General features: G+C 50.8%; 7 protein-coding genes across 7 annotated transcripts; 5 read left to right on the top strand and 2 right to left on the bottom strand.

Annotated features, from left to right (window-relative positions):
• Positions 1 to 473: 473 nt before the first annotated feature.
• MCYG_08672 (monocarboxylate permease-like protein) lies at positions 474 to 1873 on the top strand (the record flags this gene model as incomplete). The annotated part of the gene is made up of 2 exons (XM_002842795.1): positions 474 to 637; positions 718 to 1873. The coding sequence occupies 2 exons, from the start codon at positions 474 to 476 to the stop codon at positions 1871 to 1873; spliced, it is 1320 nt and encodes a 439-aa protein (XP_002842841.1).
• Positions 1874 to 2508: 635 nt separating this feature from the next.
• MCYG_08671 (cytochrome P450 monooxigenase GliC2) lies at positions 2509 to 4387 on the top strand (the record flags this gene model as incomplete). The annotated part of the gene is made up of 7 exons (XM_002842794.1): positions 2509 to 2622; positions 2685 to 2869; positions 2950 to 3526; positions 3575 to 3599; positions 3690 to 3854; positions 3912 to 4084; positions 4148 to 4387. 7 exons carry the CDS (start codon positions 2509 to 2511, stop codon positions 4385 to 4387), a joined length of 1479 nt encoding a protein of 492 aa, XP_002842840.1.
• A 392-nt stretch (positions 4388 to 4779) lies between these two features.
• On the top strand, positions 4780 to 6406 carry MCYG_08670 (FAD binding domain-containing protein; the record flags this gene model as incomplete). Its single annotated transcript, XM_002842793.1, has 4 exons — positions 4780 to 4947; positions 5028 to 5270; positions 5334 to 5687; positions 5750 to 6406. The coding sequence occupies 4 exons, from the start codon at positions 4780 to 4782 to the stop codon at positions 6404 to 6406; spliced, it is 1422 nt and encodes a 473-aa protein (XP_002842839.1).
• An 817-nt stretch (positions 6407 to 7223) lies between these two features.
• On the bottom strand, positions 7224 to 11996 carry MCYG_08669 (multidrug resistance protein; the record flags this gene model as incomplete). Its single annotated transcript, XM_002842792.1, has 14 exons — positions 7224 to 7570; positions 7802 to 7964; positions 8153 to 8331; positions 8379 to 8418; positions 8477 to 8585; positions 8670 to 9044; positions 9128 to 9314; positions 9373 to 9970; positions 10052 to 10763; positions 10815 to 11399; positions 11451 to 11522; positions 11574 to 11661; positions 11775 to 11877; positions 11925 to 11996. 14 exons carry the CDS (start codon positions 11994 to 11996, stop codon positions 7224 to 7226), a joined length of 3630 nt encoding a protein of 1209 aa, XP_002842838.1.
• Positions 11997 to 12661: 665 nt separating this feature from the next.
• Positions 12662 to 13832, top strand: MCYG_08668 (3-hydroxyisobutyrate dehydrogenase; the record flags this gene model as incomplete). Its single annotated transcript, XM_002842791.1, has 3 exons — positions 12662 to 12788; positions 12845 to 12996; positions 13101 to 13832. 3 exons carry the CDS (start codon positions 12662 to 12664, stop codon positions 13830 to 13832), a joined length of 1011 nt encoding a protein of 336 aa, XP_002842837.1.
• Positions 13833 to 14055: 223 nt separating this feature from the next.
• MCYG_08667 (DNA damage-binding protein 1a) lies at positions 14056 to 17742 on the top strand (the record flags this gene model as incomplete). The annotated part of the gene is made up of 5 exons (XM_002842790.1): positions 14056 to 14150; positions 14212 to 14888; positions 14955 to 16855; positions 16920 to 17369; positions 17434 to 17742. The coding sequence occupies 5 exons, from the start codon at positions 14056 to 14058 to the stop codon at positions 17740 to 17742; spliced, it is 3432 nt and encodes a 1143-aa protein (XP_002842836.1).
• A 433-nt stretch (positions 17743 to 18175) lies between these two features.
• On the bottom strand, positions 18176 to 18706 carry MCYG_08666 (conserved hypothetical protein; the record flags this gene model as incomplete). Its single annotated transcript, XM_002842789.1, has 4 exons — positions 18176 to 18320; positions 18388 to 18421; positions 18483 to 18606; positions 18668 to 18706. The coding sequence occupies 4 exons, from the start codon at positions 18704 to 18706 to the stop codon at positions 18176 to 18178; spliced, it is 342 nt and encodes a 113-aa protein (XP_002842835.1).
• Positions 18707 to 18979: the final 273 nt, after the last annotated feature.

Raw genomic sequence — 18979 nt, 5'->3', positions numbered from 1 at the left:
CAAAAATAAACTAAAAATAAAAAAAAAAAAAAAAGACCCACTTCCCTCGGCCGAGCGTTGTGGGGTGCCAAGGACCGAGTAGTGGACCCACTTCCACACGTTCGGCCGAGCGCCAAGCTCTCGAAGAGTGGGTCCTCCACACACCTTATACGGAAAATCAGGTGATGATCAACCAGCTATGACCCTACTTTATTTGCCTTTATATCCTATACATACATAGTAGATACCCGCGCTCGGACAGTATTTGCTTCCCGCACCGAGTAGAGCTGTTGCTATTGTGATATGGAATAATGGAAGAGTAGTCACTCTGGGCCGCATGACCGAAGTTAGGACGCATACCCGAAGCCGAAGCTTCGCCTTAAAAAGATGGCCCTTGCCATGGATGGCTTTACCTTGGCTGAAGAGTTCGAATTTCTACTTGAGCATCAATCTTCAGCCTTCAGAAACAAGTGCAAGCGCAGCTATTTTCCAAAATGTCAGCCTCACCGTCCGATGACCCCATTATGAAGGAGGAAGAGGGTACTCCTGCCGCTACCAAAGTTATGGACCGCGTCCCTCCCAATGGTGGCGCCAAGGCATGGGCCTGTGTTGCTGGCTCATTTCTTCTTCAGTTCTGCTCTTTTGGCTATGTCAATGCGTAAGTGGGATGCTATTCCACAAACCATGAAGCATCCTAGATTCCCAGCTGGCTAACAAAGTTTTCCCATACCTTTCTAGCTGCGGTATCTTCCAGCTGTACTACCAGCAAACTATGTTCAAGGAGCAAAGCTCGTCGTCTTTGGCCTGGATCACAACCCTTCAGATATTTTTACTATTCCTGTTCGGCCCCGCGGTTGGAAAACTAATTGATGTCTACGGTTGTCGCAAGACACTTCCTCCCTTCAGCATCATGGCTGTCTTTTCTGTGTGCATGCTCAGTCTATGCACCCAGTACTGGCAGGTTATGTTGGCTCAAGGCGTTGCCTTTGGGTTTGCTGCTGCAGGATTATCCCTTCCCGCAATGGCAACAGCCACTCAGTGGTTTTCTACCAAAAAGGGCCTTGCAGTGGGGATTGTCTCGGCTGGTAGCAGCCTTGGAGGGATCATCTACCCGTGCATGCTTCCCCGTTTAATTGAGGAAGTCGGCTTTGCTTCTGCCGTTCGCTGGACTGCTCTGATGCAGGGAATACTCTTGATAATCGCCAACGTTCTCTGCTCATCCCCATTTCCCCCGCTGAGCAAATCGTCCCCCACCGAGAAGGGTGTCGATGCTCCTCGGAGCAGTGGAATCCAAGGATTCAAAAGCTGGCCCTGGGCGTTCTTCATTCTTGGATGTTTTTTTACGATGTGGGGTCTCTTTGCACCTCTCAACTACCTCCCTGAGATGGCAGCCCTACATGGCTTTGGATATTTCGCCCAATACACCTTAGCCATTGCCAACGCTGGATCACTCATCGGTCGAATCGTACCTGGGTGGGCTAGTGATATCATCGGCCAATTTAATGCCATGTTTCTTGTTACCACACTTTCAGGTGTCTTGGTCTTAGCCTTTTGGCTTCCACTGGAATTCCATACTTCCTTAGCTGGTGTCATTGTCTTTGCCTTGCTCTTCGGGTTTGTCAGTGGTGGGTTTGTCAGTCTAGGCCCCCCCTGTGTTGTCTCTCTCGCAGACGATCGTGTGGACGAGATTGGCGTGAAGCTTGGTGGTTTCTGTTTAGCAATTGCTTTGGGTGCCCTCACTGGGCTTCCTATCGAGGGAGCAATTAAGGACAGAGAAGGTGACAAATTTATAGGCCTGATGTGCTTTGCAGGGGCAACCATGTTCCTTGGAGGTTTCTGTATTGGCGTTGCTCGAGTATTAAAGGGGGGCTCAAGTCTCATGAAAAAGGTCTAACAAACACACAAAGCTATACCTCTATGCACTACAACCCACTAAGCGCCGGAGTTATCTCGATACATCCATAAAAACGTCCAGAAAGTGGGCCCTTCAACTATTATACCCTTATTAAATTATATGAATATAGAATTAATCTTAAACAGTGGCTTACCCCTGTACGACTAGAACGTTATTTACTATAATACTAATTACTCGTTTAGTTACTTAACCAATTATATGCAGGATACTCTGTGTAGGTAGATTGTGATAGCATTCTTCAAGATAGCATGGTTATATTTGATTGACTACAACTAATAACTAAAGAACAAGTTATGGAGTAAAAACATTCCGTATCTAATTCCTTCCGTTTAGCTCAACGGACTATCAGTGAGGCTTGGATTTTACAGCTACCTAAAATAGACAACGTTCTTCATTCGTTACATGCGGCCCTTAAAAACATATTGAAACTCCTTCTCGCCGACGCCGACATAGTATATACCCCGAAGCATGGCCTGTTTAACCACCGAGTCGGAAGCTGCCTACATATACTAGTAGAGAAATGATGCAAAACGAGGGCATAATCTATGCAGACTCTAGGTTAGCAGAGCATCTATCACGAAGTACCAAAAATGGAGAGGGCCGAATTTACTACCATGGACTTTCTTCCTGTACCTTTGATTCCACTAAGTATTGGGGTCGCAGTTCTGGTGGTAACCCTTGTAGCCCTTTTGGTGTCTCCCGGAGAAATAGCGGACGCAGTTTTTAACGTAAGGCGCTAAAGCAGTTGAGCAGTTGTTAATAGTTTATCGAGTGCTAACAATCGATACAGGCGTTTCTAACGTCGACACATAGCATCTATGATACGAGCGGGAAGAAGGCCATGACGGGCCCTCCGTATAAATTCCCAAATGGCCAGATGGTAGACAAATTTTTGGATGCCAAAAATAAGAGCTGGGAGTGGGAGGAAAAGTACGGGAAGACGTATCGCATCTGGGCTGCAACTATACCTGAGGTGTATGAGTGCCTTCTTTGCTCCAGCTGGTCATCATCACTGGCGCATCTATTGTGGAATATGCTAACAAACATTGCTGCAGTGTCATAACAGACCCAAAGGACGTCGAGGCCCTATATCGCCAGTCCACCGATCACCTCAAGGCCTCCCAGGCTAATGCAGGATGGCTCCTAACACAGCTGCTTGGATCTGGGCTCGGCTTGATCAACGGAACCCGCTGGACGGGCCTGCGAAAGGCCCTTGATCCGATGTTTTCGCACCAGGCGTCTATGAAATTACTTCGAGAGAGTCTGGATGCTGGTGCAGCGGCATATGCAGCAGATATAAATCAATTTGCGTTGACCGGCAAGCAAGATGCAGATAGAGATGGGATTATAATCAATGCTACAAACGCATTGCAGCGCTATCCCTTCTTTGAAGTCGCTTCTATATTTTATGGAAAGATGAGTGAAGCGGAGCAAGAACGGTTGTGGGAACTTGGCCGCTCCTACTCAGAAGTCTTCGCGTCAGTAGTGACTGGCGGCATCCATCGTCTGAAGCTGACGAAGTATCTCAATACTGGTGTCTGGAAAAATACAGAAAAATATCAAAAGGCGTGGCAAGATTTCAACAATGAAATGTACGAGTCCAGAAAGGCCTTGGCCCCTCCCTGCGCAATTGTGACCCTCATCGAGGCTGCCAAAAGGGGCGAGCTGACCCAAAACGAGGCATGTAAATATACATGTTACCAAAGTTCGAGAAGAATCTACTAACACCTGTTGTAACAGGTGTATGACACGATTGCTGAATCAACTTTCGCGAACTTGGATATTGTTACCCAAGTCATCTCGTCATGTGTTATTCTCCTGGCTGACGCCCCGGATGTTCAGGCTGATCTCCTTTTGGAAATGGAAAAGAACCGGGCAAATACTGAGGAGTATATACCACGAAAGGATACCCTTCTGCATTACTGCTTGATGGAATCTCTGCGTCTTCGGCCCGTTCTAAGTAAGTGTGAATATCAGACGAGCCCCGAGTAGACAACGATTAACGAAATATCGCTAGCATTCACATTCCCTGAGAACCCCCCGAGGGAGAAGGTATTGGGCGGTTTTTCCATCCCCAAGGACACCACTATTATTGTGGATGCTTTCGCAATTAACATCCGCAACCCGTTTTGGGGCCCTGATAACCGCTCATACCGGCCCAGCCGTTTTGCGTCCATAAAGCAGAGCCAGGTGAGGACAATATATAAGCCTGACTGGCCAGAGATTTCCGCGCTAATATAAGAACTATGTCAGCTCCGCTATAACTTGGCAACCTATGGTTATGGCCCGAGAAAATGTCTCGGCCAGCATATTGCCGACAAAATAATCAAGTCCGTGTTATATCACCTTTTCAGCAAATACCAGATTTCTCTGCAGCCAATGCAAGCTCTCGATGGGGAATTCAAAGTTGACAAGACAAGCTGGGTAGGGCTCTATGATGTTAACTTGAAGCTGAAACCCAGGAATGAGAATATGGGAGAGGCTCGAATTTAAAAAAGGTCCTCTATATGAAGAGATACAATCATGTTAATGATGACTCCTAGTATCGTTCCCCTTAAAATGTATGGGTATTATCAAAATTAAGAGCAAAATGAAATAGTGATAACCCAGTAGAGATGTCCATGCAAAAGGGGCCACTTGTTAAAATGTGCCCAGGGCGGAAAACCAACCTTGAGCATGATGAAGAGCAGTCCGGATAAGGTGACGTAGAAAACATATGAGTACCGAAATGACCTTCGGCGCATATCCAGCGGCGCGATGGTGACGCCGAGAAGGTCCGTTGGAGGAATAGCTGCTAGCCGAAGGACGTATATAGAATTGCTCGATACCGGCACAATTAGAAATCATCACAAACAAAGCTTACAAGAAGATAATTAGATACAACGATGGATGATATTAAGGAAGAGCTGCTCTCGCGTCTTTCGGGCTCAAGTGTGGTGACAGTGCATGGCGATGCAAACTGGGAAAACGCGCAAAAACGCTGGACGCAGTATCGACGACAACTCCCAGCGGCAGTGGTCAAGCCTGCAAACGAAGAAGACGTTATCAAGACCGTTAGGAAGAGCCGTTTCATTTCTCTCTCCCCGCCTCTCTATGATTTAAGACAGTCGTCTGATTCAACTGTCAACCATAGATCACGTACGCAGTGCATAGTAAGAGGCCGTTTGTGGTCAGAGGAGGCGGACACAGCAATGGCTTCTCAACCATCGGCGGCCCTGGAATTGTCATAGACCTCTCCCGGATGAGGAATGCCTCTGTCAATGTAGAGCGACAGACACTGGTTGCGCAAGGAGGTGCAACCATGGGCGATGGAGTGGCAGCTGCCGCTTCGGTCGGGCTGGCTATTACCACAGGAACATGCAACGAAGTAGGCCTGGTGAGTAGCTATTATCCCAAAAAAATATCAGAGAACAACAAATCTCTAACAAAAAGGAGCCAGCTCGGCGCTGCGCTGGGAGGAGGGATTGGCCGTTTCCTCGGACACTGGGGATACGCGGCAGACACGATAATTTCGATGAGAGTTGCCGTAGTGGATGGCAACGGGACGGTTCGAATAGTCGAGGCATCGCGTGAGGCCAATCCAGATCTCTTCTGGGCTCTTCGTGGCAGCGGTCATATGTTTGGAGTAGTCGTAGAGGCTACCTTTCAAGCGTTTCCGTGGAGCCACGAGACATGGCATAGCTGCCTCGTTTTCCGGCCTTGTGACGCTGGCTTGGTGGCAGAGGCAATCGACCAGGTCAGCTACAGGGGAGGTATGCAAGGCCGGCTGGTTTTTTGTGCGCCCAACAGCCAGGTAGAAAGAGATCATAAGCCACTCGAAAAGGGATCTAGGCTAACAGAAGGCGTTCACTTTAGCCAGTTATTCTCCTACAGCTATGGTACCTAGGCAAACCGGAGGAGGCTGCTAGTAGATTTCAGCCTCTACTAGACCTCCCATCCGTTACAGACCACCCACTGCAATTCATCGGCCGTTTGATACCGTACGCGAACCTGAACGACTCCAGCGAGCGAATCTGCAACTATGCCGGGAGGAAAAACCTGGCAGCCTTTGGCATGAAGACCATGTCGGCAGCCTCCTGCACCGCAGCCCTCACAGTCTACACGGACTTTATCACCAAACACCCTGAGGCTGCCAAGACACATATCCTTATTGAATTCTATAGCATGCATGTCGTTAAGGAGCTAGATCCGGAGGGAGAGGAAACCTCCATCTCCAGAGAGATGAGAAAGGACGTTAAGTACTGGGTGATGCCCCTTGCCTGGTATGAAGATGCGGCGTTGGACCATGCTTGTGCTGGCCTAAACCAGGCCGTCCGAGAAGCGTTTTTAAGCCAGCCAGATGGCACCCGAGCGACGAGCGTTGGCTACGTCAGCATGCCTTTTGAAGACGATACAGCAGACAGCGTTTTTGGCGGCAAGGAACGGCGGCAAAAGCTTCATAATATCAAGCAGAAATGGGATCCCTTGGGTGTCATTCGGGGTATCATCAGGCTCACTCCCCTAGTCAACTAAATATGCAAATATATATCTATACATATATAGATAACTGCTAGATATAACATGTCAAATACGAGCAGGAGTAGCAAATGACGCGCTGTTTAAGATATACAAGAGCATGAATGTGTATAAATATATGTATGTTTGTTAGCTTTACCTGCAGATAAAATCTTTGCTCAATATCTTCCAGGAGCAGGAACATGTGACCTGACTAGGCATATGACTAAGCATATGACTAAACATAAGAAAGAAACCAAGTTTAGTGTGTCTTGGCGCCAAGTTTTAATATGGGGCTTTATCATGTGACAGTACGCCGATCTTGATTATGTAATCATTACATAATACTGTTAAATCTCGAGTTTTTATACGTATTGGAAGCGGCAAGTTGAATCGTCTCTATTTAGTGTTACTATGATCCTATAACTGTAGTAACATGGGGGTGTTATCCAGCTAGCCGGTTCTCTATGTAAGCTAAGTATTTTTATATCACTTCGCTTATAGATGGAGTTTCCCGGCTCTATAATTCAGCTATGGTTAGTAGTAGTTATCAAAGCTTTTCAGAAGACTAGCCAAGTCATGCTCAGTCATCTGTGCATAGATAATTGTTGCGTAGCATCATGTTATGGCTAGGCGCGGTGTTTGATGAAGAGACGGGTATTCTCTATCAACTGTCTATTAAAATATGTACGGCTCGAGTGACCTATAATACAACAAATATAAGGACGGGGCCTCCCCCCCCCCAAAAAAAAAAAATATGAGTGAAACAGGAGTCCTCAAATTATCTGTCGAGGGCTTGCGACTCGCACTAGGACTAGCGTCAGGGGAATAGCTCTTATTGGTGAAGGAGAGGATAACATACCATCTGATAATATACGCCTCGTTTCTTGAGCAGACTATGATGACTACCGCTTTCGACGATGCCGCCATCTCCAAAGACAAAGATGACATCGGCATTCTGCACTGTAGCCAGGCGGTGGGCAACAACCAGTACAGTCCTGCCTTTTGCTGTCCGTTCGATCGCAGCCTGCACCAGCTTCTCCGACTCAGAGTCTAGACTGGATGTGGCTTCATCGAGAAGCAACAGCTGCGGGTTCCTTATAAGCGCTCGGGCTATACATATACGCTGCTTCTGGCCACCGCTCAGCGCCAGGCCCTTTTGTCCAACTTCAGTGTTATACCCTGCCACGAAGTCAGTTAAAGCGGTTGAATGTCGGGAAACGCTAGAGTTACTGACCATCAGGAAGAGAAGAGATGAAGTCATGGATCTCAGCGTCACGGCACGCTTGATGCACTTGTTCTGTGGTCACGCTCTCTGGATCAACCCCAAGTGTGATGTTGTCTCGGATTGTGCCTAGAGAGATATTTTTAGTATCCTTCAGGATTACTGTATATAAGGGTTGTACTTCATACCCTGATATAGTGTTGGCTCCTGAGATACCAACGACAAGCCTTGACGGTAGGGCTTCAGGTCAAGCGAACTGAGCTCGGTCCCGTTGAGGCGAATTTGGCCTCCTTGATAGTCATAAAAGCTGGCCTGCGTTAGCAATGCCGATAATTTACCTGTATACCATATCTAACCTACCGCTCAAGAATCGAGATAACGGACGTCTTTCCGCATCCTATAGAGCGTTAGATTAAACGAAAAATATCTAAGGGGGAAAAGATACCTTACCCGAAGGGCCAACAAGGGCTGCAAACTGCCCCTTTCCAACCTACAACATCTGTTAGCTCAAGAGCTGATGCAGAGACAGGCCAACATACCGTAAAAGAGAGATTCTTGAAGACCGGAACGTCTCGTGAAGGATATTTGAAGTTTACCGACTTGAACTCAATCTCCACTCCACCCTCACTTGGATCGAGGACGGCTTTGCTCTTGTTGTCGTCTGGTGAGGGCCTGATGCTCATAATGCGGTTCGCAGCAGACTTGGCCTGTGCAAGATCTGTGCTTGTTAGCGTCGCTCGCAGGAAGTGAGCGATTGTAACTTACTTGGACTGATACTTCCAAAATGTCCTGCCGCTTGACCTCCCTTCACAATATTTAGTAATCTAGAGAATTACATGTATAAAGACTTGGGTGCAACATACCAAGACAACGGCAATGTAGATGACGAAAAACTGCAGGACATCGTATTCGTGCGTACTGAGTAGCTGGCCGCCATACCAGAAACACAGAGCCATGCAGGGGAGATCAAGACTGTCTGATGCCGCAAATATGAGAGCAGCAACTCTGGCCTTGACGAAGGCAGAGTGCACGTGGTGCTGTAGCAAGCCTGCATACCTGTCTGCGATGTGGTCCTCAAGAGTGAGGGAGGTGACTGTGCGAAAGGCTCCAAAGGCTTCTGAAGCAAACTGGGAGCTCTCCTCAAAGACAGCGGCGTTCATCTTGTCGAACTGGACCTCATACCGGACCCGGACGAACATTGCGATAATGATGAGCGGGAAAGCAGAGAAGATTGCGACGAGGGTCAACTTCCATCCAAAGGCGAAAGAGATGGCAATGCAGCCGGTCACGTTGAAGACAGATATGATGGGGAACGCCATGGTTGGACCAAGAAGTTCCTGTAGCTGAGTAGAATCAGAGGATATGCGTGACGTCAGAGAGCCAGCGGAGTTTTCATCCTTATCGAAGAAAGCGATAGGTTTGCGGATCATGCTGTCAAAATACTCTTGCCGGTATGTCGTCGAAACATACTGCGTAGAATGTTAGGGGTGGACGGCCTAGTATAAGTATGGTACTTGATGGGACATACAGTTGATATCGACATGGACATCCATCCTAGGATGAAGTAGAAGAAGGCCACGGCCAGGGCGAGAACAAAGAACATGAGAGCCCAAAAGTTCGTTCGCTCAACCAGTTTTCGGCCCGTAAGCTGGAAGACGGTGATGAGCTGGGAGAAGAGGTAGCTCTGAATAGAGTACCCGGCTGATCACGCTGCAGTTAGTGGTGAGCGGTAATATAATAAGAAACGAGAAGGACATACCTCCGCAGCCAGCAGCTCCGATGAGGACACCGACGTACAGGATCCAGTACTTGCGCTGCTCCCACAGCAGGACACCGACGGAGTCGAGGAGCGACTGCTCCTTTGGTGACTCTTCAGGCAGAGTTAGACCCTGCTCCGGGTCAGCATCATCTGGCTGAGAGGCAACGGTAGACTTTGTCCTGGAGACGGTAAGCTGGGAGCCGTCCTTTTCATGTTCGGAGCCAACCGGTACAGGCTTCTCATTGCCATCTTCCATGTCGAGTTGCTGGTTATGCACAAGACTGTGGTAGAGGCCTTCGCGAGCAAGCAGTTCTTCATGAGTACCTGACTCGATAGCGGTACCCTTGCGCAGGACAATGATCTTGTCTGCCTTTTTGATAGTAGACAACCTGTGGGCGATAGTAATGGTGGTGCGGCCCTTGGAGACCCGGTCGAGGGCTTCCTGGACGATACGCTCGCCACGCACGTCGATGGCGCTGGTAGCTTCGTCTAGGACCAGGATAGACGGCCTCTTGATGATGCTGCGAGCGATGGCGAGTCTCTGGCGCTGGCCGCCGCTCAACTTGATTCCATTCTCCCCGATCACCGTGTCGTATTTCTACCAAGTTAGCATAACTATCCCTTTTAGTCCTTTTTTTTAAAAAAAAAGAAAGAAAAGAAAGACTAGGGTAAGGCACACCTCTGGCAGCTTATCAATAAACTCATCGGCAAAGGCCTCACGGCAGGCCTCAACGACGAGCTGGCGCTGGACATCTTCTGACTCATGTTCCCACTTGGAGCCAACGAGGCCAAAGGCGACGTTGCGAAAGATGGAGGTGTTGAAAGAGAAGGGCTCCTGTTGGACGAGGCCGATCTGGGAGCGCCACCACTTGAGGTCGAGCTCATCGATGCTGTGAGGGCCTATCATGATAGATCCGTTTTCTTTTCTTTCATCCGTATCTTTTTCATCCGTATCTTTTTCATCCGTATCTTTTTGATCCGTACTTTTTTCATCCATAACCTTTCCACTCCTGTCTTTTCCATTGTTTGTCTCCTGGCTGTGATCTAACTGATCCGACAGCTGGTACCACCGCTCGAGCAAGGCGACGATGGTACTCTTGCCGCAGCCTGAAGGCCCAACAAGAGCAGTGACCTTGCCGGTGGGAAAGACGAGGGAGAGACGGTCGAGGATGGTAACTCCAGGCCTGGTCGGGTAGGCAAAGGTGACGTCCTTGAAGACGAGCTCTCCGCAGCCGGCGAGGTCGACGTCCTTGATGCCCGTAGCAATGACGGGCAGTTCATCGATGACGGTAAAGTAGCGTGCAGATGCAGAGATGGCCTTGGAGAGCGCAATGATCGGGTTGGCGATAAACGAGACCGCTGACACCACGATGATGACCGAGAATATGACCCTGTAGACGTTAGTGTATATTATATATGTATGTGTGTGTGTGTAGGCCTACGTAGCGACTGGGCCGGCGTCAGAGACGTTACCGGCGGTGAACTGCCTGACACCGAACCAAAAGGTCAAAGCAAAGTTGCAGTACATGGCAAAGTTGGTCGGCCCCAGCTGGAAACCGACGACAGGAGAGACTTGCAGGCCCCTACGCCTGGCCTCGGCGACATGGACGGCATGACGGGCGACGAGGCTCGACTGAGCACCGCAGGCGACGACGGTGCGGACAGAGGAGAGGGCCTCGCCTGCGACGGCGGTGGCACGCTCGTTGGCAGCCTCGACAGCCTTGAAGAGGCGCAGGTAGAAGGGGATGACGAGCGAGTAGACCAGCAGGATGAAGAGCAGACAGGAGGAGGAGACCAGCGTCAGGGACCAGGAGCGGGAGAAGGCGACGGCGTAGGCTGCCACGACGAGGGCGGCAGACTGGACCAGCACGGCCAGCCTGTCAGATATGCCGGCCTGGATGAGGTTGGAAGACGCCGTGATGGTGTCTGTCGGACGACCGACGGGCATGGCGTCGAGATAGGCGACCGGCTGACGGAAGAGAGCCTTGAGATAGGCCAGACGCAGGTTCGCTGAGATGCGAATCCCGCTTGTTCGCAGACAGAACTGTCGTCGTTACTATCGTATACATGCTGCAGACAGACGTAGGGTATATACCATGGAGATGTAACTGAGCACAAACTTGCCGATAAAGAGGTAGACGATGAAGAGGCTATCTATCATTAGCCCATACATAGAGCACATATAAGGTATATAGACATACACATTCTTGTTGACGCTGTCCCTAAACTGCTGTTGAGAGACGGGCGAGTCGGGCAGGAAGAAGTCGTTGAAATCGGTGATGAGGGCGCCTGCAGGTCAGTCTCTCTTATCATTACGAGCATGCAGACGTCTGGCCTACCAAAGACGATATTCATCAGGGGCAGCGCCTAATCGCTGTTAGTTATATAGTCACATAGTTAACTCTGTGTGCGGGTGTCTAGACGTACGACGCCAGCGCCGGCAGAGCAGAAGAAGGCGAGGCCCATGAGGGCGAGGTCGACCTTGCTGCCATAGGAGAAGATCCTCTATCGCCACTGTTAGTATGTTAACAAGCAGTATAACGGAGACTCACCCAGAGGTTCGAAAAGGGGGCCTTTTCTTCTTCTTTCTTGTCTTGTTCCTCGTCCTTTTTCTCTTCCGCCATATTATATATATATATATATATATATATATGTATGTATGTGTGTATGTGTGTATGTATATATGTATATATACAAGTATGCGGCTCGCCTCGTCTCTTACCTTTGTATAGTTCTCTCTTATAGCCCTTCTACTCCTTTATATGTCTTATGTCTGCCTGCGTCTCGGGATGCGCCAGAGCCTCAAAAGGGACCCCGAGGGCCCCGAGGCTTAGGTAAGACAGTCAAGAGTGGCCAGTCAAGCGTAAGTCGAGAGTTGAAGGATGAAGCCAGGGGTCAAAGTCAGGGGTAAGTTTCATGACTTGTTGACTAGTAAGTTAGTACGCAGCGAAGAGTTAAGCAGGAAGCAGGAAGCAGGAAGCAGTTAAAGCAAGAGTTAAGAGCTACAGTTAAGAGCTACAGTTAAGCTAGTTAAGCAGTTAAAGCTCAGTTAAGCTAGTTAAACAGTTAAAGCTCAGTTAAGCTAGTTAAGCAGTTAAAGCTCAGTTAAAGCTCAGTTAAAGCTCAGTTAAGCTAGTTAAAGCTCAGTTAAGCTAGTTAAGAGTTAAGAGTTAAGGAACCTCGGCTAGGCTCGGGTCGGCCGCCCGCCCGCCGACTCTTCCAACTCCTCCATAGACACAAACACAGAGACCGACACACCGTACATTATATAGACGACAGCGACATCAAGATGATGAAGAGGCTGCTCCCACGGCCCCAGAGGCTCTTCTCCCCTTCCCCTGCTTCCTCCGCCCGCCTCTTCTCCTCCTCCGCCCCCCGCAATGCCACCTGGGGTTTCATCGGCCTCGGCCAGATGGGTGCGTCTGCCTATACCTACGTACGAGGCATTGGGCTGATGGCTGACAATGGATAGGCTACCCCATGGCCAGGAACCTGAGGGCCAAGATACCGGCATCAGACACCCTCCTCGTCTGCGACTCCAACGCAGACACCACCGCCAGGTTCGTCGCAGAGACAGAGAACGTCCAGGTTGCCTCCGGGGCCAAAGAGCTTGCTGAGCAGGCGGTACGTACACACACACACACACACACACACACACACACACACACACATATATATATATATATATATATATATATGTATAGAGAGATGCATGCTAACGACGGCAGACCACGGTGGTAACGAGCTTACCGGAGCCCCAGCACGTCAAGAGCGTCTTCCACCTCATCCTCAAGGACGGCCTCCCCAAACTGGGCCAGGGCCGTCTCTTCATCGACTGCTCGACCATCGACCCCAGCTCGTCCCGCGAGGTCGCCGCCGCCGTCCAGTCGACAGGTGCCGGCCGCTTCGTCGACGCCCCCATGTCCGGCGGTGTCGTCGGTGCCACCGCCGGAACCCTCACCTTCATGCTCGGTGCCCCCAACGACGTCCCCGGGCTCGTCGAGCGCGCGGAAGCCGCCCTCTTGCTGATGGGCAAGAAGGTCTGGCACCTCGGTGACCAGGGCGCAGGTCTCTCGGGAAAACTCGCAAACAACTACCTCCTCGCCGTCGCCAACATAGCCACCGCCGAGGCCATGAACCTGGGCATCAGATGGGGCCTCCAGCCAGCAGTGCTCGGCCAGATGATCAACTCGTCCACCGGAAGATGCTGGTCCAGCGAGGTAAACAACCCGGCTCCCGGAGTGATCGAGGGCTCCCCCGCATCCAGGGGCTACACCGGCGGATTCGGCGTCAGTCTCATGAAGAAGGACCTCCGTCTGGCCGTCGAGGCTGCCCGGGAGGCTGGCACCGCTCTCGAGCTGGCCGATGCCGTACAGCAGGTCTACGAGGCCACCGAGCAGGAGCACCGCGGCAAGGACTTTTCTGTAGTCTACCAGTACCTCACCAGCAAGTCAAAATAGACCATCCATCACTGTCTATATATAGTGTCTTCAAGTAGTCTATATACCCCGTATACCGTCTATAAGTAGTCTATGTAGTCTATATACTCTGTAGACTGCCTATAAGTAGTCTATGTGTAGGCGATGCCGTCAAAGTAGAGTGCGGGTAGTGCGTCATAGATAAAGACTAACTACAACGTTCATCGCAAACATCAACCAACACCAGCAATGGAAATGATATAAAATGGCCTACGTCGTCCCTATCCACGGCGCCAGCAGCATCCGCCATGCCATCAAGGCCCGTTTCATCAAGCCAGACGAAGACTGTCTCATCGTCGCGTTAGCTCTCTCCCCACTTGCATCCTGCCCACGAACCACAGCTAACGAGAAGGAAAAATAGCAAAGCGAACCGCCTCGAGCTCTACACCCAATCCGCCGATGGCCTCGTCCTGCAGCACTCCTCGACCGTCTACGGACGCATCACTGCCCTACAGAAGCTGCCACGGCCCGATCCAGCGCTGACTGACGTCCTCTTCGTCGGTACAGACCAGTACGCCTACTTCTCCCTCACCTGGGATGCCGTCCACAACCAGCTGCGCACCGAGCGGAAATACATCGATCTGGCCGATGGGTCGCTGCGAGAAGCCCACAGTGACGACAGATGTCTGCTCGACCCGTCAGGGAGCTTCCTCACCCTAGAGGTCTACGAGGGCGTCGTCTCCGTCGTTCCGCTCGTCTCCGCCGACACGCACAACAAACGGTCCAGGTCGGCTGCCGCTCATGTTACGCCTTCAGCCACGCTGGAACAGCTAGGGGAACCGTTGCAGGTCAGAATTGAAGAGCTGATGGTCAGGTCTTCTGCTTTCCTTGACCAGGAGGCCTCACACGCACCCCGACTTGCCCTGCTGTATGAAGACTCCCAGGGGAAAGCCAGGCTCAAGCTGCGGGACCTCAAGTATACCCATGCTGCCCTCTCTGGCGACGGAGGTAGCGCCGCTGAACTCAAGGACGTCACCACTCTCTCGGGTGAGCTTGATCTCGGCGCCAGCCTCCTCATTCCTATTCCTAGGCCGTTGGGTGAGTAGTTCTCTATTTCTTTTTGTTTGTATCAACACGGTTAACTACGTCTGCTAACATCTACAGGTGGCCTCCTGATACTCGGAGAATCAACTATCACGTATGTGGACGTCTCCCAGAACGAGATCATATCTAGGCCCCTGGCAGAGTCTACCGTGTTCGTGGCCTGGGTGCAGGTCGACGGGCAGCGGTGGCTGCTTGCAGACGACTACGGCCGCCTTTTCTTCCTCATGCTCGTCCTCGACCCTGATAATGCTGTCGAGGCATGGAAGGTAGACCTGCTCGGCCAGACCTCCCGTGCCTCCGTCCTCGTCTACCTCGACGGCGGCCTCGTCTTCGTCGGCTCCCACCAGGGCGATTCGCAGGTCATCCAGATCAGAGAAGGCGGTTTCGACCTCGTTCAGACCATCGCCAACATCGCCCCAATCCTCGACTTCACCGTCATGGACCTGGGAGACCGCTCTGGCGAGGCTCGTGAGTTCTCTTCCGGCCAGACCCGTATTGTCACCGGATCCGGTGCCTTTGGTGACGGCAGCCTACGCAGTGTCCGCAGCGGAGTTGGCATAGAAGATCTCGGCGTTCTCGCGAGCATGGAGCACATTACTGACCTTTGGGGGCTGCGCGCTGCCTGCCCCGAACCTTTCTCCGACACCCTGCTAGTCTCCTTCGTTAATGAGTCCAGAGTCTTCCACTTCTCTCCAGAGGGAGATGTCGAAGAAAAGGAAGAAGGCTTTCTCGGTCTAGTCTTCTCTCAGAGCACTCTGCTCGCCGCCAATCTACCTGGAAACCGTATTATCCAGGTCACAGAGAACATGGCCAAGATCATCGACCTCGACAGCAGCATGACCACCTGGCAGTCCTCCCATGAAGACTCCGCCATCACATCTGCTTCCGCAAACGACGATTATCTCGTCCTGGTCTTTGGGGGGATCCGTCTCATATGCGTATCTCTCTCATCTTACGAAGAGGTCGGGAGCAAGGACTTTGAAGCAGACAACCAGGTCTCCGGCATGACCATCCCGGCTTCCCCAGCCCAGGCGTGCATAGTCTGCCTCCCACAGTCCGCCGAAATCGTCATCCTGGATTTACCTGACCTAAAAGTGCAGAACAAGCAGACCCTAGGCGAACCCGGTGAGGCCATACCGCGCTCAGTCATCGTGGCAGAGATACTCTACGACCAATCACCTACCTTATTCGTCTCCATGGCCGACGGGACCGTATTCTCCTTTTCTTTCAGCCTTGAAGCCTTCACCATCTCCAACTCAAGCAAGATCACCCTGGGTTCGGAGCAGCCCTTGTTCAAGAAACTCCCACGCGGCAACGGGCAGTACAACGTCTTCGCAACCTGTGACCACCCGAGCCTGATCTACGCCTCAGAGGGTAGAATCGTGTACTCTGCAGTCGACTCGGACAGCGCAAGCCGCATCTGCAACCTCAATACCCAGGCATATCCGGGCTCAATCGCCCTGTCAAACCAGCGCGAACTCAAGATTGCCATAGTAGACGAGGAGCGTACCACCCAGATCCACACTCTGCCAATGCACGCCAGCGTCAGACGCCTGGCTTACTCCCCCGTCGAAAAGGCGTTCGGCTTAGGAACCGTTACGCGAACAATCTCCAACGGGGTCGAGAAAGTGAGTAGCTCCTTTGTCCTGGCCGATGAGATACTCTTCCGGCCCTTAAGCACCCACGAGCTCCGCTCGGATGAACTGGTCGAGAGCGTTATTCGGTCTCAAATCCCTGATGGGGAAGACGAGGTCGGAAACACCGTGTTCAGGGACTTGTTCTTCGTAGGAACAGCATTCCTGGATGATGTAGGCGATGACAACGTCCGTGGCCGTATCCTAGCCTTTGAGGTGAACAGGTCTCGCGAGTTGGCCTTGCTGGTTGATAAGCCTGTCCTGGGGGCGTGTCGTACTCTTGCCGTCATGGACAATGACAAACTGGTGGCTGGTCTCGTCAAATCGGTTAGTCGTATTAGTACAACCTTTCCTCCCTCACTCAAAGCAGCATATAACTTACTCACCTCAGGTTTCTATATTCCGAATCGTACGTGACTCGTTTGGAAACATCGAACTACTGAAACAAACCGCATATCGAACATCAACGGCGCCCATCGACGTCTCCGTGACGGAAAATACAATCGCAGTAGCAGACGTCATGAAAAGTGTCTCCCTCGTACAGTACACTCCAGCCGAAGAGGGCGCACTTGAGCCCAAATTCGAGGAGATAGCTCGCCATTACCAAACTCTATGGAGCACGGCTGTAGGCCACATAGAAGAGAACGTCTATCTACTGGCAGAAGCAGAAGGGAACCTAGTTGTTCTACAGAGAAACACTACAGGCGTTACCGAGTCTGATAGAAAACGACTGCAACCTACCAGTGAAATGCGACTGGGTGAGATGGTGAATCGAATCCATCCGATAACCGTCCAAGCACCCGCAAAAGCAGCTGTTTCCGCACGAGCATTACTAGCAACGGTACATTAGCTCCTTTTCCCTCCATCAAATGCATGATGCAACGGTACTAATCTAACTTAAACAGGTTGACGGATCCATCTACCTGTTCGGTCTAATTAATCCAACGTACATAGATCTACTTCTCAGGCTCCAGGCAATCATGGCCAGCGTCACCGTGAGCCCTGGAGAGATACCGTTTACTAAATACCGAGCGTTTAGAACTACGGTGCGCCAATCCGATGAGCCATTCCGGTTTGTAGATGGAGAGCTCATCGAGCGGTTCCTTGGGTGTGCGCCTAGCACGCAGGAAGAGATTGCCAGCAGGCTTGACGACCAAAATATCACCGTGGCTTCATTGAAGGAGATGATCGACGAGCTGAGGAGGATGCATTAGTCTGTTGAAGTTGATGACAGAGCCTAATTTGGCCAAGGTATTTCTACCTAGCGCACTAAAAGTGCTTTGGTCGGTTTATACTTCTAGACAAGACATTACATTAGACCAAAGCGCGACAATACATCATCCTGTGCCGTGCTTCAATAGGACCTTGTCGGTCATGCATCACTCCCAATAGCCCAAATAGCGAGGCTAACTTCTACCTACTTGATTATCCCAGCAGAGGAACCCCAGGATACCTCCCCTTCCTGCCATATATCACGTAGATTGGCCACCTTTTAGATATATCCAAGCAGCAGTATATACGGGCGGGCAGCCATAAATCTCATTACCGGCGTAGGGGTCTTTTTTAAAACCAGCAGTGTTCGCAAAGGCCGGTCAATTCCACATAGATATAGCTTAATGTCATAGGATCACCTTGACACCATCAAAGCTACTGCTTGTTTTTAGAGGAGGCTCGCTTCTCCCTTTCGGCTTCTAGGCTGTCATTATACTCGCGTAAGATTGACTCGAGGCCTTCGTTGCGCCGTGCCAAAAGCAGCACATCTGACGCGTTGATCGTTGAACGGCCGGCGTGGCTGACAATCTGAACGTCAGCGTCACATCCCGCATAGAACAAAAGCAAAAGGCTACATGTATACGCACTTTGCAAACATCTCTAGATCTTGGCCCACGGTCTCTAGATGTAGTTCGTCAATCATGGGCACCACCAGGCATTCATCTCGAGCAGTACAACGCACCCAGCTGCGCCCAGGTAATTTCTACCAGCCCCGCGATGAACTGGGGAGTGACCTCCGTGTCGAAAAGGTCCGCATGTTCGCGAGTGAGGTTGCCCAGTGTATACCAGAGCATCGCCTTCAGTTGCTGTTGACAGTCGAGTAAGCTAGCTGTATATTATTCGAGGGTAATGTAGAAGTCAACCTACCTTTCTCGTCCCCTGCGCATCTTCATCATTCGAGGCCATCGTCGTCTAGGGCCTCGCCTTCTGCATCGTCTCTCCCTTTTTCTTCTCTTCCCTCTCTCTCTCTTCATCCAAAACAACATTGAAGTCGCGAAGAAAGTAAGGTCACGAGACCAGCGATATCACGGGATCGGAAAAATATAATACTCCGAAGGCTTTTTTCTTGCTCCCCAAAACTTCCTCGTCAGGTTGAGAAGAAGAAAAGAAATCAAAAAAAAAAAAAAGGAATATCGAAAGAAGGCCTTGCAGGGACTTCATTATTTAAACGAACATTTC

The sequence above is a fragment of the Microsporum canis genome, genomic scaffold (genome assembly GCF_000151145.1).
Source record: "Microsporum canis CBS 113480 supercont1.9 genomic scaffold, whole genome shotgun sequence".
Classification (NCBI taxonomy): Eukaryota; Fungi; Ascomycota; class Eurotiomycetes; order Onygenales; family Arthrodermataceae; genus Microsporum; species Microsporum canis.
Note: the sequence above shows the minus strand (reverse complement) of the source record. Positions and strands in the feature narration are given on the sequence as shown.